We start from the raw sequence: 15,927 nt of genomic DNA on the forward strand, positions 1-15,927 counted from the left end.
AGCAGTCTTCTTCTTGATATGCAGTTCTTTGTGCTAAAACTGTAACTGTGTTTTCATAAGTTTTAAATTTTGCTAAGAAGCCCCCATAGATGAATCTGGGTTGTACATGTTTGGTCTGGGATGTTTTAAAGTTTTATTTAGAAGCTCTTTGAACAATTAGAAAATAAACTCATCTATCATCAAATCTCTAACTTAATAATATCCTGGACCTATTATTTGTATACCCTTGTATTCACTCAATTATCTGATACAAAGATGAAATTCTACAGTAAACCAATGGGAAGATAACAATTTTCTTCTTTAAAAAGCTGATAAGCTAAATTTGAATCATTGGGTTCAGTGTCTATGTACACATTGAAAGTGGGTGTGCTTAATTCATTTGACAATAGAATGAATTCTTCCCCCTTCTAAAAAGGACCGAAGTATCCACACTTTGGTCTTCCTTCCTCTTGAGCTTCATGTGATCTGTGAATTGTATCTTTAAGTATTCTGAGCTAATACCCACTTTTCAGGGAATGCATACTATGTGTGTTCTTTTGTGATTGGTTTACCTCACTCAGGAAGATATTTTCTTGTTCCATCCATTTGCCGAAGAATTTCATGAAGTCATTGGATTTTGTTGTTGTTGTTGTTTGTTTTTCTCTTTTTTGCTTTTGTTTTGGTTTTTTATTAGATTTTTTAAAATTTGCATTTCAAATGTTATCCCCTTTCCTGGTTTCCCATCCAAAAATTCCATCCCTCCTCCCCCTGCTTACCAACCCACCCACTCCTGCTTCCCTCTTCTGGCATTCCCTATACTGGGGCATTGAGCCTTCTCAGGACCAAGAGCCTCTCCTCTCTTTGATGTCCAACAAGGCCATCCTCTGCTACATATCCAGCTGGAGCCATGGGTCCCCCTCCATGTATACTCTTTGGTTGGTGGTTTAGTCCCTGGGAGCTCTGGGGGTACTGGTTGGTTGTTTTTAATAGCTGAGTATTACTCTATTGTGTTAATGTACCACATTTTCTGTATTCATTCCACTGTTGAGGGTCATCTGTGTTCTTTCCAGCTTCTGGTTATTATAAGGCTCTTATGAACAGAGTAGAGCATGTGTACTTATTACTTGTTAGAGCATCTTCTGGGTATATGCTCAGGAGTGGTATAACTGGATCCTCAGGTATCCTTTATCTAATTTTCTGAGGAACTGCTGGGCTGATTTCCACAGTGGTTGTACCAGCTTGCAGTCCCACCAATAATGGAGGAGTGTTCCTCTTCCTCTACATCCTCGCCAGCATCTGCTGTCATCTGAGTTTTTGATCTTAGCCATTCTGCCTGGTATGAGGTAGAATCTCAGGGTTGTTTTGATTTGCATTTCCCTGATGACTAAGGATGTTGAACATTTCCTTAGGTGATTCTGAGCCATTCAGTATTCTTCAGTTGAGAGTTCTTCATTTAGCTCTGTACCCTATTTTAATAGGGTTCTTTGGTTCTCTGACTTCTAACTTCTTGAGTTCTTTGTATATATTGGATATTAGCTCTCTATCAGATGCAAGGAGAACAGACTATAGGAAAGGCCATCAAAGACTGCCCCACCTGCACCATCCCTTATACAGTTACCAAATCTAGACACTATTGTAGATGCCAAGAAGTTATATAGCTGTCTCCTGAGAAGCTCTGCCATAGCCTGACATGTACAGAGGAGGATGTTCCCACCCAAACATTGGCCTGAGCATGGGGTCCCCAATGGAGAGTTAGAAAAAAGACTGAAGATGACTAAGGGATTTGCAACCCTATAAGAGGAAGAGCAATTTGAACTAACCTGACCGCCACAGAGCTCCCAGGGACTAAACCACCAATCTAAGAGTACACATAGAGCAACCCTTGGCTCCAGCCACATATATAGCAGAGGATGGCCTGGTTAGACCAGGGAGGAGAGGCCCTGGGTCCTGTGAAGGCTTGATGCCCCAGTGTAGGGGAATATTAGGGAGACCAGGAAGGAGTGGTTGGATGGGAGGGGGGATGGGATAAGGGTTTTTCAGAGGGGAAACCAAGAAAGGGATGACATTTGAAACGTAAAGAAAATATCTAATAAAAAAAATTTTAAAATATACTTAAAAATATTTGAATTATTTATCTCATAAGTCTGAATTAGTCTACCATCCTTTCAACTCAAAACAAGAAAGTAAAAAAACAAAAGAAAAAAGAAGAAAAAAAAAAAAGAAACTTTTTTCTTCTTAAACTTTGCCATGAGAATAGAAGTATCATCAACTATAAAACCTGAATAACTATTTTTATTCTGATGCAGGCAATCTACTTTTACAATCTTCTGTCCTTTATGGGACTTTTATTTCTCAATACTTATCAGGGCGAAATTATTTGCCCTTGACAATTTTTAGTACCCTGATTATGGAGGAATGTGTTCTAAAACTTAATTCATCCTGGAGAATTCAGTATTGAAAGTAGTTGTATTGCCTTTACTCTTTAAATCTTATTTCTCAAAATAGCTTATTAAAGCTCTGAACAATGCAATCTTCTAAACCAAATGAATTAAGAGAGCCTCTTGTCAATATGCACATAAACACTGATTCAATTTTATCTTTTCAGCTTCTTAACAAAGAATTTTATTGTCTTCCCATTTTGGTGTTTAAATGAAAAAAAGTTGAGATAATTTTTTTGTTTTGTTATACTTGGTTTTGGCTATTGCTCTGTTATTATTTTTTAAATCATCACTTACATAAAGCATGCTAGAGAATTTAGACATATTAGTAATCATCCTTTGTATCTGAGGAAAATAAATGCTGAAAAAAGCATCATTCAAAGCTTAAGAAATATCCTGAGGTATGAGTTGACTTAATATAGTTTAAAATCAGTTCTTCTTACAAATCACAAAAGCCCTGTAAGAAAATATCATTCTAGACTGCCCAGCAAAGACTGCTGGAACACTTTGTTCTAAATTTTTTTTCTCAACAGGACATTGCTTCCAAGTGAGCAAAAAATGGTCCTCTATAGGTGAGAAAACCACCCTGCAGGACCCTTTCCACATCATGCCAATAAGGTCACACAGTGCAAATCCATGAGTGGGATAGACACAGTACCTGACAGAAAATAATCTGCTTCCACAAAGGATGCCTGGCTTTTGAGACAACATCACTTGCAAAAGTCAGTATATTGTGCAACATACTGAGGTAGTTTTTGGGCTGAAGGAAAATGTCAAGACCTCAGGTTTAATGCTTGCCAGTCATGTGGCATTAGCAAAGCAATTTAATGCTCTCGATCTCTGTGAATTTAATCAGTTAAAATAACTTTTCTGTTATGAAAGTAGTAAAGTGCAAATACTAATCCAATTTCAGAAAAAAATTAATATATCAGTAGATACAGAAATAGATCAGAACAAAACTATGATCTGAAAATACAATAACAGTATTTATGTGTCTCAGTTTCAGCACCAGATTGATGCTAGGTCTGTCCTAGGATTTACATTCAATTATAGTAAACTAACATTCTCACAATGTATTCAAATAAAAGATGAGAGAGATTAACAGGTACAAGTATGAAAACTGAAAGTATATCACAGTTTTGTAACTGATCTTTACCTATCATGACACTTTACATTCAACCATCACAGTTTTATATATATATATATATATATATAAACTATCCATGAATTTGAGAGTTACAAATTGGGATACATGGGAGGGGAATGTGGGAGGAACAGGAAGGGGAAATGACATATTTTAAATACAAAAAACAATAAGTAAAAATATAAAAATATCTGCATGTTATGGAATAATCCTAATAGTATTATCACCCAGGAAATAAAAATATCTATTGATTCATTATAAATCTCTTTTAGTTCTGTTTTGTTTTGTTTTTTAGACTGTTTATATTCTGTTTAATATCATTAAATTTTAAAAATAAAATTTAAGTATTCACTGCATTGACTCAGAAGCAGCAAACAATTTGCCTGTTCTCAATGAGTATGTAAGTAAGGCTAAAACATTCAATAATGGTTTCTAAAAAAAAAATTAATTCCATTGCATCTGTATGGTACACTGAGCAGACTCCACATAGCTTATTGGCCCCTCTCCAAATCAATAAACAGCTTCTAAAGAATTATCTGAATTGCTCAGAAGAAAAACAAATGCAAAACAATTTAATTTTGTCTTGAGCAATGTTTAACTCTCTAAAACTTTTGCAAAATGGAACAATGTTTCTGAATCTTCAGCTTATGGTGTATGTCATATAAGCTCTCATTACCTATAAAATTCCAATGAACAATACATGACAATTGTATTAGAAATCAATTAGAAATATAAATAATATACTTTATCTTAAAATGTAGCCGATAGTGGTCCAAACTCTTTAAAATATTCAAAATAATCTTTAGAATGTTTTATTTATGTGTTCAAATCTTATGTACAATAAAAATTGTTTCCCAATAATATCTATTCTTCTGTTCATGTTTACTAAACTATGTGTTTTCCCCAGACACAAAGCACAAAACACAGTATTAAGAGAACACTAGTGTTGTGAAGGGAAGTGTAAATAATATACCAAAATACTAGATTATGCTTTGAAAATATGTATGTATATAACAAAATCTAGATACTCTGTCTATGTGTGTATGTGTGTATGCACCCATAAATTAATATGGCCATCATTTCCTAGGTGCTGTCTATAGTCATTTTAGGATCAAATTCTCTAATGAATCAGGTGCTTGCTGAGTAGAGTAGTCTGGTTGGCCAGTGAACTTCCGTGATTTACCTGTCTTCCCCTGAAACACTAGCGGCCTTTTACAAAACGTAACTTTGTGGGACAGAGCTCAGGTTTTCATGCTTATGCCAATAAGTAATCTATAGACTCAGCTAGTTCCCTAGACCTAGATAAAGATCTTTAAAGTAGAACATTTTGAAGTATAGAATGCTGGCTTACATAATTATCCTTGTTAAATTTTTATGTCATATAGATTCAAATTATACATTGGCTAGTTACTCATAAAATATTAATGTCAAGTTACATATGATATTAAATAAAACCTAATTGCTGGAAATGGATAGTGACCATTCGATTGCTAGACATCACCACCATTAAAGGGGTTAATGATAAAGACAGATACAGCTGGAAATCGCTTACATGATTAAATGGAATCCTGAATCTTCTTGGTATGATTATGTTCTTTTTAAAATTCTTAATTAATTAGTTTATTCATTTACATCCCAAGAACTGCCCCCCTCCCATTGCATCCCACACTGACATCCTCCTCCATCCTCCATACCACATCCTCCCTCCCACATCCTCTTCTCTGAGAATGTGCTCCCCCTATATAACCTCAACCCTGGTGCATCAAGTCTCTGCCAAATTAGTCAATCTATTCCCAATGAAGTCAGACAATGCAGCCTTATTGAGTAAGGGATACCACAGTCAGGCTACAGTTTTAGGGAGAGCCTCCACTCCAGTTATTGGGAGCCCATATAGAGATTGAGCTACACATCTGTTGCATATGTGCCAGGGGTCACATTCGAGTGTGTTCTTTAGTTGGTAGCTCAGGTTCTGAGAAATCCCAGAGGTTCATTTTAGTTGACTCTGTTGGTCATCCTGAGGGGTTACCACCCCTTTTAGGTACTTCAATTCTTCCCCTGACTCTTCTACAAGAATCCCCAACATCCATCTGATATTTGGCTGTGGGTATCTCCATCTGCTTCAATAACCTGATGAATAAAGCCTCTCAGAGGACAGTTATGCTAGGCCCCCATCTGCAAGCATAAGAGAGTATCATTAATGATTTCATGGGCTGGGTTTCAAGTTGGGCCAGTTATTTGATGACCATTCCTTCAGTCTCTGTTCCACCTTTTTCCCTGATATTTTTTAATCAGGACAAATTTTGGGTCAAACATTTTGTGGGTGGGTTAGTGTCCTATTGGGGGTCCTGCCAGGCTATGGTGGGGGGGGTGCTTTTCAGGTTCCATGTCACCACTTTTAGGCATCTTGTCTAAGGTCATCCACATTAACTCCTTGGAGCCTCCCCCATTTCAGATCTCTGGGACTTCCTAAAGATACTCCCTACTCCACTCCTAGACCCCTGGCAGCTGTAGGTTTCCATTCTCCTGGCCCTCTCCATCTCTCTCTGATTCCCCCCACTCATACTCCCATCTTCTAACTCCCTTCCATCCACTTCTTTCTTCTTGTCTATTTTGTTCCCCCTTCTAAGTGTGATTCCACATCCTTGCTTGGGCCTTCTAGTTTAATTTCTTTAGGTCTCTGGCATACGTCATGGATATTCTGTGCTTTATGGCTAATATCCCCTTATCAGTGAGTACATACTATACATGTCCCTTTGAATCTTGGATTACCTCACTCAGAAGCTTATACTCCAAAAAACTGGAAAAACAAAATAAAATTGTCAATTTTATAGACAGATACCATTTACTAAAGTTAAATAAAAATCAGGTAAACTCTCTAATCATTACCATAGCCCCTAAGGAAAATGAAACAATTGTTGTAAATCTCTCAACCAAAAGCAAAAACAAACAGTGACAAAAACAACAAAAAAAGAAGAAAGCCCAGGACCAGATGGTTTTAGTGTAGAATTCTAACAGACTGTCAAAGAAGAGCTAATACCAACACTCTTCAAACTATTCCACAAAATATAAACAAAAGGAACATTACCTAATTCATTCTATAAGGTCACAATTACCCTGATTTCTAAACCACACCTACTCAACAAAGATAGAAAGACCTTCAGACCAATTGTACTTATGAACTTCATCAAAATACTCATTAAAATTCTCACAAATTGAATGCAGGTACATCAAAAACATCATCCACCATGATCAAGTAAGCTTCATCCCAAGTGTGCAGGGATGGTTCAACATAAGAGAATCCATCAATGTAATCCAAAATATAATCCACCAACTCAAAGAAAAAAAATCCCATAATAATCTTATTAGGTCTGCACAAGCCTTTGACAAAATCCGACACCCCTTCATATTAGAGAAATTGGAGAGATCAGGGATTCAAGATGCATACCTGAACATAATAAAAGCAATATGCAACAAGACAATAGCCAACATCAAATTAAGTGGAGCAGCTTAAAGCAATCCCACTTAACTCAGGGACAAGACAAGGCTGCCCACTCTTTCCCTATCTATTCAGTATAGTATTTGAATATTATGTTCTAAAGCAGGTAGACTCATGTTTGATATAAGTACATTTCATCAGTTAAAAGTATAGTTTTCATCTTTTATGATAATTATAGTTATAGGTTTTATATATACAATCTATGCACTCAGATATATGTAAATATACATGCTCATGCACACTGTGATAGCATATATAAAATATACATATAAATATCATTTAATTATAAAATCATTCATATCTTTAGAAACATTTATCAATTTCATATAGAATTCTCCCAAAAAGATTCTTCAGTTCTTAACAAATTAAACATGATCTCTGTATATTTAAATAAACTTACAGATCTTGTAAATATTGTATAATGTGAAGGAACCTATACACAAAGCGTCACAGAATGTGTCATTTGATGAACCAATTGCCTGGTGCTATTGAGTCTATAAAGTTTTTAAGCACAATCCTGGTTGTCAGTGGTTGAAAACAGAAATAAAAGACTGCACAATGGGTAATGATTTCCCTCCTGGAGTGAAAAAAATAATCTGGAATTGAATAGTTGTTATGAATAAACAATACTATCAAAGTGGTAGATGCCACTAATGGCTAACCGTATGTTTATCTAACACTATATTTTAAACACTTACTGCATATATCACATCCTACAAAAGATATTTCAGAAAATGCATTGGTTAAAACATCTTCAAAAATATATTTAGTGATAGGCCTATCTATCTTTAAAGTATCAAGTGCCTTTTACTATTTGAGTTATATTTTCCAATGGGGAAAGATACTTGTTTAATGATAGCCCCCAAATGACAAGCAGATCATGCTCACATAATGCTAAATATATATTGCAAATGATTGGCATACATGAGTGATTATGCTCTGTTCAACAGGCAAATTATGATTCCCATCAAGATATAATACATCTAAGTATAAGAGCTTGTTCTAAGTTGTAGTGAGCAAACTTCTAGGTGCAGATTTGGATCTTTGATGGAAAACAGTAGCAGTGGCAGGAGTCCTGTGTCTAACATGTCTAAACAAGGATTCTTGTTTTGTTTTCCTATTTGTCATAACATAAAATGAAGCTTTGGGTAGAAGCATAGTGCAGGAAGGTGTTCTGAATTCCTACCCACCAGTTTACTGGCACCAGTTTAATTGGCTATGAAAATGTATTCTGCCTGTTTATCCAGGCCATGGGAAAGAAGGAAGACAACTAGACACAAAATGTGCATATAAAATTCTTATTCTTATTGAATAATAATGTAAGTGGACTGTGTGGTAGCCAGTGATGAGAATGGTGGGGACATGTGGGTTGCTGTAATGCACACAAAGAAAGCCTCTCAACCAAAGAACAATAGCTATTATTACTTTTCACTGATATTTAGTAGGTATTCAGAGATACTGGCTGTGGGCCAGTGTTCCCCTGAAAAACTAAGACTGAACTGAACTGAATGAACTCAATGTATTGAAATAAACCACTAAATTTTGTAATAATGTTCATGAAAATATGTTTGCTTTTTCAACAATTCTCGCACACAAGTGTAAGCATTGAGGAGTGTTCTTGATCTGTGACTTTAAGTCTTAACTACACAAAGAGGTTACTGCATGATAAAAAGAATTTATTTACATCAGTTTAAAACACTTACTGTTCTAACCAATACATCTTATTTTTGTCTGATTTCAGAACTGGTACAAAACTACATTCCTTTACAGTTTTTGGTAATTTGTAAATGATTCTGACCTTCTCAAAGAGAATAAACATATGGATAATGAAGACAAACTCAGAGGGTGTTTGGAAATAACCTTTTAAAGATTCCAAATAGTTCATATAAAATGGCATTCTTCCTTATTGGCTTAGTAACAGAATGAATGAGGCTTTTCCAATGAGCCATTATTTCAGAATCAGTGGTCCCAGACGCCCAGCTTCCCTATGGATGCTCCTGGAGCAGATGGTGCAGGCAACATGGGGGATATTACAGAGAAAGTGCTAGAGACAATTATATCACCACTGAATACTCGTGTTCTATGCTTTGTGATCTACACTGATACTGTGAAATGCCTCAAAACTTCAGAAATCTAGAAAATTAAATTAGTTGAATATTGGAGAGAGTTATATTTATTTTTTCTTTGACAAATAATAGTTTTCTGTTTATTTGTTAACACTGCCACCAGCTTTGCCTAGGACTCCTTAAAACAGGGAATTCTAGATTATTTTTCAATATGTCTATGAATTTTCACCTTTTCTTCAAATCACATACCCTTTCTAACTCAATTAGAATTCTATTTCTAGATATATCTTAAAAGTAATACAAATATATGCACATATATGCATATTGAAAGTTAACTTGACATGCATAAAATCTGTGGAATCCCAAGGCTTACCAAATATCATGATGGAGAGGGAATATGTACCCAAATTCCCATCCCTAGCTGAGAAGTTATCTACAATTAATAGATACTGGGGAGGGTTTTTAAGAGTGTAAGAAGTTCATGATAGGTGGAAACATGCCAATGGAAGACCATACACCCAAGAAATTTATGGTTTTAATAAAATGACAGAAGTGTCTTTCTCCATGTTGGTTCTCAAAGGAAAAGGATGGAAAATGACAGATAATGACACCTGATATACTCTCCTGACCTCTGAATATACAAGAACACACACACACATACACACACACACACGTATGTGTGTATGCACTCAATATAGGTGCATAAATTATTTAAATTAAAAAAATAAAACATGTACTGTGAAAGCTACAGGAAGCAGTCTGCTCTTATTCTTAGGTAGGAAAAATAAAATTAAACAAAACAGTTTCCATGTTTAAAAGATAAAATTATTATAAAGAGGACACAAAGTTTGATGTGAAGGGAGGAAGGATGGATCTTGAAGAGTTGTGAGATAGGGTTAATATGTTCAAAAGGAATTTTGTAAAATTCTTAAAGAATTGATGTTACTAAAAGCCACATGTTTAGTAGTGCTTATATTCTTTTTTTGAGATGATAAAGTACAATTACAAGAAGAGACAGAGGAAGATGCACAGAACATCTAGCAGGCAGAGGAGGGGAATGTCTGGTATGTAAATTTAGTTGAAGTTAGAGATGATTAGTATTAGTTCCAAATCCTCACCAGAGAGACATATATGGTTTTAGTATTCAAAGCAATGGCTGGATTTGATCTGCCTAATAGACAATGTCTTAGAGTTTAGAAGATCTTTTGATGGCTTGCTTACCATACTGGATATTAAAGAAATAAGAAAATGGGCAAGTTTTATTTTCTCTGTATAATGCCAACATTTTCTAGATACTTAAATCATATACTTCTTATGTTTCAAATATATATAATATATATTTATATATATATTTATATATATATATTTATAATATATATATATATATATATATATATAAAACATCACATTTTATGAAGTCTATAGATTTAACCTTTTGTACACAAAGTATATAAAATATTATACAACATTTTTTGTCTTTTTATTTTTAAGGCATAGTCTCAGGTTGGCCTCCCACTTTCTATGAAGTCCAAGGTGACCATGAACTGCAAATTCATGTCCCCACCTCTCATGTGAAAGAACTACTGATATATAGGACCATGCTATATCATGTGGACTTTTTTCATAAAATTACAGAATGACCTCATTTTATGAGGTCTATAGATTTAACCTTTTCAAAAATATAAGAAGAATTGTGTATTATAATTATAAAAAATATGCATGACTATTTTGTATTATAGAAGGATTTCAAAAATATCATTTTTATCTTGTTAGATATCTAAAAGACATGATTCTAAAAAAATATATGTAATGAAGAAAACATTAGGCTTCAAATATATAACCACTGTCTAATATTTTACTATGACAAACCAGGAAAGTGACATTTGAAAAGAAAGACAAAGTGTGATAAAATGTCAAAATTTTTTTGGTCTTTTCTTGGAGAGCCTGTGGGTCATTAAAGACATAGTAAAACAGCAAAACATTCCTGTTTCTATAATTTTTTCATCATTTACATATTCCATAGTGCTCCATATTGTAATTGTTTAAGCTATAATGACAGACATTGGTATATTATTCTTAAAACCTCTCCATTTCCCTCCCTCATTCACTCCCTCCCTCACTCCCTCTTCTCACCATCTCTTTCCCTTCCCTCTGTCTCTCTTTCAGGATTACAGAGTAAACATTTTCCTTCGTCAGAAGTGGAATGATCCTCGTCTTGCATACAGTGAATATCCTGATGATTCATTAGACCTTGACCCATCCATGTTGGACTCCATTTGGAAACCAGACTTGTTCTTTGCTAATGAGAAGGGGGCTAACTTCCACGAAGTCACCACAGATAACAAGCTGCTTAGAATTTTCAAAAATGGAAATGTCCTTTACTCAATAAGGTAAGAACTGACTTCAATGGTTAATTTTAGTAAAATAAGGTATTGTGTGTTTGGGTGGGGTTTTTTTGTTGTTGTTGTTTTGTTTTTTGTTTTTTGTTTTTTGCTTGCTTTATAGACTTTGATGTAGTTTTGAAACTTTGAGGTAACTTACCATTGTTCCCCTTGAGTTGTGCTATTATATGATATTCTAAATTTATCTAAACAACAGTCTTAAGTACCTAATACAGTGACAATGAAAATTCCAAAAGTCTATCCTAATGAGTCAGTAATGATTACTAAAATAAGCAAGATGGCAGCATTCACAATGGCAATTGAGAGATATCTGGGTCACATATCAAGGCTCTAGAATTTAGTTAACATTGGTAGGTCATTAGATATCAAATAGGTACAGGTTCAGGAAATAGGAAACATGGCTATTTACAGGAATATAGTTTATCAGCTTCACCTTTGAAATATCTTCCAAATTTATGAATTTTGTTTTAAAAGTGTTCTACAGTTATTTTCTTAGGTCAAGTCCAAATTTATGTCATCTTTCCCACAAGAAAAAAATGCTGTGCTGGAACCAAGATGCTGTTGTTGAAATATTTAAATCAACAGTAGTATGTTGATATATAATAAGAAAATTAGACGTGTTTAAGCTTTAGGCATAACTTAAATCTCTTAGTTTGTTCTTGTTAATTATTTTTCATAAGAAATACAGGTCTTTGATTTTTATCTTATCTTTACAGTATTAAAGGTGTTTCTACTTTTACCAAGTGGTATAATAAGCACAGAAAATGAATTTAATCTTAGTGCCATGGTTATTTTGAACACTTTTCTGCCAAGGGACTTTCCAAATGCACTTTCTTCTCTATTTACTTCTCATAACGTTATCATATTGTACTCCGATGGCTCTTCATATTTTCCTATTTCATGTGCCTATACTTCTTTAATACATTATTTTTGCATCTTAAAAGTTTCTACTATTGACTGACAATTTCATCAGATTTATGAATACCTGTGCATCTATAATATTCATGACAAATGCCATGACTGTTCTCTAATTAAGACCCTCCCTATGTAGAAGAATAGTTTCATGGTAAGCCCTTTCTGGAAAAAAGACTTCTACAATCTTTGGGAAATTGCCAAAACAAATAACCAAAAAGCAAGAAGTGTAACCACTTGGAAGTTATGTCAGAAAAATAAATTCCTATTCTACGTCAATACAAATAAAAGCACTGGGTACAATGCATTTAAGAAACTCAAAGATACACTCAGAGATGAACGAAACAAATACGCCTGCCATGAACTCTGAAGCCTAAGGATCTTGCTTCATCTATGATTCCTGATTTTTTTTGGACTTATATGTCCCAGAATTAGAAATGAAGAATCTGTCAACACAGAAGTACCAATAGTTGCTGACAAAATAAATCACAGCCAAAGCTTATTTTCTCTAGCTGGTCTAGCTGTGAAAACAGCATCCTAGCAAGAGAGAAAACTTAACCAATTTCAACAGCACAGCAATGAGAACAACAAAATGTGACAATGCCTGCGTTTTAAATTCTACAGGTTCAGGAGGTGAGCCTAGGCTTCCAATCTTGAAGGGCCATAATGAGTTATCCTAATTTGTAAGCAGAGTCAGTGTCAGAAAGAAAGAGTCAGATCAACTTTTAATGCCCCAGCCTGTGATTACCCTCCCAGATTAAAGCATTATGAATGATCCCAATACAGAACTACTTCCCCCCATCAAACACAAATACTTCCTATGGGTTTCTGTAGTATCAGATGTGTTTAATTGCAACTCAAGATGGGCAGACCATTGCTTAGTAATCAGGCCACTCTATCCATGGTGTCAGAGGCAGTAACTAAGATTATTCACTCACAGGCCAATATAATACTGATTAGAAAATCTTGACTTCTTGCCATTGGAAGAAATCAAGGAGCAGCCTTCCCTATTGTTCTGGTAGAGCAAAGTCAGAGACATCCAGTTAAAACAGAAAGTTAAAATGAGATCCTGACAGTATAGATGTATAACTATATCTATACTGTTGTTAAAATTGATGAATTATATAAAAGAAGAAAAAGAAAATGAATGTCAAATATCAATATGGCAGGGACCCTAAATATTAGATGAGCTTTAACTATGGTAAATTGTATCAATGAGCAAATTATTTTTTAGGCTTTAATAAAAAATAAAATGATTAGGAAAGGAGTATAACTTTAGCATTGAAAAACAACATCCTTCAAAAATGAAAAGGAAATGGAAGTTTGCATGGATAAAAGAAGCTGTAGGAGTTTTTTCCCTTTTTTTATTAGATACATTCTTTATTAATATTTCAAATGATTTCCCCTTTCCTGGTTCCCCCCTCCACAAAAGTCCCATAAGCCCTCTCCCCTCCCCTTGTTCCCCAATCAACCCCCTCTTGCTTCTCTGTCCTGGTATTCTCCTACACTGCTGCATTGAGTCTTTCCAGGACCAGGGAACGCTCCTTCCTTCTTCTAGGGCTTTATTTGATATGTGAATTGTGTCTTGGGTATTCCAAGCTTCTAGGCTAATATCCACTTACCAGTGAGTGCATACCATGTGTGTTCTTTTGTGATTGGGTTACCTCACTCAGGATATTTTCCAGTTCCACCAATTTGCCTAAGAATTTCGTAAATTCATTGTTTTTAATATCTGGGTAGTATTCCATTTTACAAATATACCACATTTTCTGTATCCATTTCTCCATTGAGGGACATCTTGGTTGTTTCCAGCTTCTGGCTATTATAAATAAGGCTGCTATAAACATAGTGGAGCATATTTCCTTATTACATGCTGGGGAATCCTCTGTGTATATGCCCAGGAATGGTACAGCAGCGTCCTCCAGTAGTATCATGCCCAGTTTTCTGAGGAACCACCAATTTATTAGAAGTAAATTTATTGTTAGAGTCTAGCTAAGAAAGTTTTCTAGCTGAAAGAAATAATAAAATAAGGGACAAGGTGTGAATGTATTGTATATTTGGCTGATGTAATCATTCTCTCAGAGGCTTAATTCTGAATAATTTCACCCTTTCTAGTTCTTTCTGAACACTAGCTGGCTGGTTCAAATTAGTCGTTCTGGACCAAACCCCTTTCCAAGCTGACTGACTCAAACTGGCTTCTCTCAGCTCCTGATTGAATTGCTCCGCTTGGCCTCAAACTAACTCTGGCCGTATGTTCTAATCATCTGACTCCTTCACATTCTCTGGCATATTCTGTCTTCATTTGTGTCTAGCTTGTTCTCCCTGTACCTGTCTCTGAAAAGCTATCCTGGTAGAAAACTGTCTAAAACTCCAGGAACTGAACTGCCAACAACTACACTCCATTGTACTGTCTCTCAATGTACTGACTCAACCAAACTGACTGACTAGAATTCAACGATTTTCATGACTCTTGTCTCCTGAGTGCTGTGTTAAAGGCATGTATCATCGCACATGGAACTAAACTTTTCTTTACCTAAAACTTGTTCTATACCATGCTGGCCTTGGATTCAGAGATCTGCTTATCTCTGCATGTATTTATGTTTCTCCTTGGATTAAAGGTATATCTGTATTTCCGGCAGATCACATAGACCTAGAAGGTCTTTAGATGTGATCCTTTCCCATAGCAGCCAATTGCTGGATTAAAAATTCTCTATAACATTGAAATTTCAAGAAGACAAACTAAACAGCAAAAATAAAAGTAAATACAATAGCTTTTACCTTTTTATCCTGAGTTTATTAAATTATCTAAACAATTGAGCCAAAGTTATATCTGAAGCAGAAAGAAAATAAAAATAACTAATGAGACATATGCAGAAAGTACACTTGAACAGGCCACTGGGGATTCTCAACATCAATCAGGTTCTTGATTTCATAACAAACAGAAATTAAAAATGCTCATGATATTTAGTGTCAATTCAGTAGACATATGTTAGCAAGATGGTTTATTTAGATGTGATGAGTCATATATACCTCATTTTTGTAATTTTATTTCTAGGAATCTAAATGATATACATAGTATGTATACATTAAATTTGCACACAGTGGTACCACTTACCTCAACAACAACAGAGTAGCATATATGATTATCAATAAGGACACGATTCAGAGAGTTGGCTGCTCCTCCAGATGACCCAGGTTTAACTTTCAACACCAACATGGTGGCTCACAGTCATCTGTGACTCCAGTTCCAGTAGATCCAACAAATTTGTCTGGATTTCATGAGTCCTAGACACACATGTGATGTACAAATATGGATGCAGGCAAACATATATACATGTAGAGATAGATGATATATATATATATATGCATAGAGATAGAGATAGAAATAGAAATATAAAATGAATTTTTGAAAAAGAATATTGTTAAACTCATAGGTTTATATTATTAAATATTTTATATGAACTAACCATGAACATATTGAATAGCAGGA

At 34.9% G+C, this 15,927-nt stretch overlaps 1 protein-coding gene across 2 annotated transcripts in view; it reads left to right on the forward strand.

Annotated features, from left to right (window-relative positions):
- Positions 1 to 15,927, forward strand: part of Glra3 (glycine receptor alpha 3) — a 152,721-nt gene that overhangs the window by 66,917 nt on the left and 69,877 nt on the right. For both annotated transcript variants that reach the window (XM_052162318.1, XM_052162319.1), the window contains exon 4: positions 11,290 to 11,513. In XM_052162318.1, the coding sequence (XP_052018278.1) occupies positions 11,290 to 11,513 (224 nt within the window). The remainder of the gene's footprint in view (positions 1 to 11,289; positions 11,514 to 15,927) is intronic.

The sequence above is a fragment of the Apodemus sylvaticus genome, chromosome 18 (genome assembly GCF_947179515.1).
Source record: "Apodemus sylvaticus chromosome 18, mApoSyl1.1, whole genome shotgun sequence".
In the NCBI taxonomy this organism is placed as follows: domain Eukaryota; kingdom Metazoa; phylum Chordata; class Mammalia; order Rodentia; family Muridae; genus Apodemus; species Apodemus sylvaticus.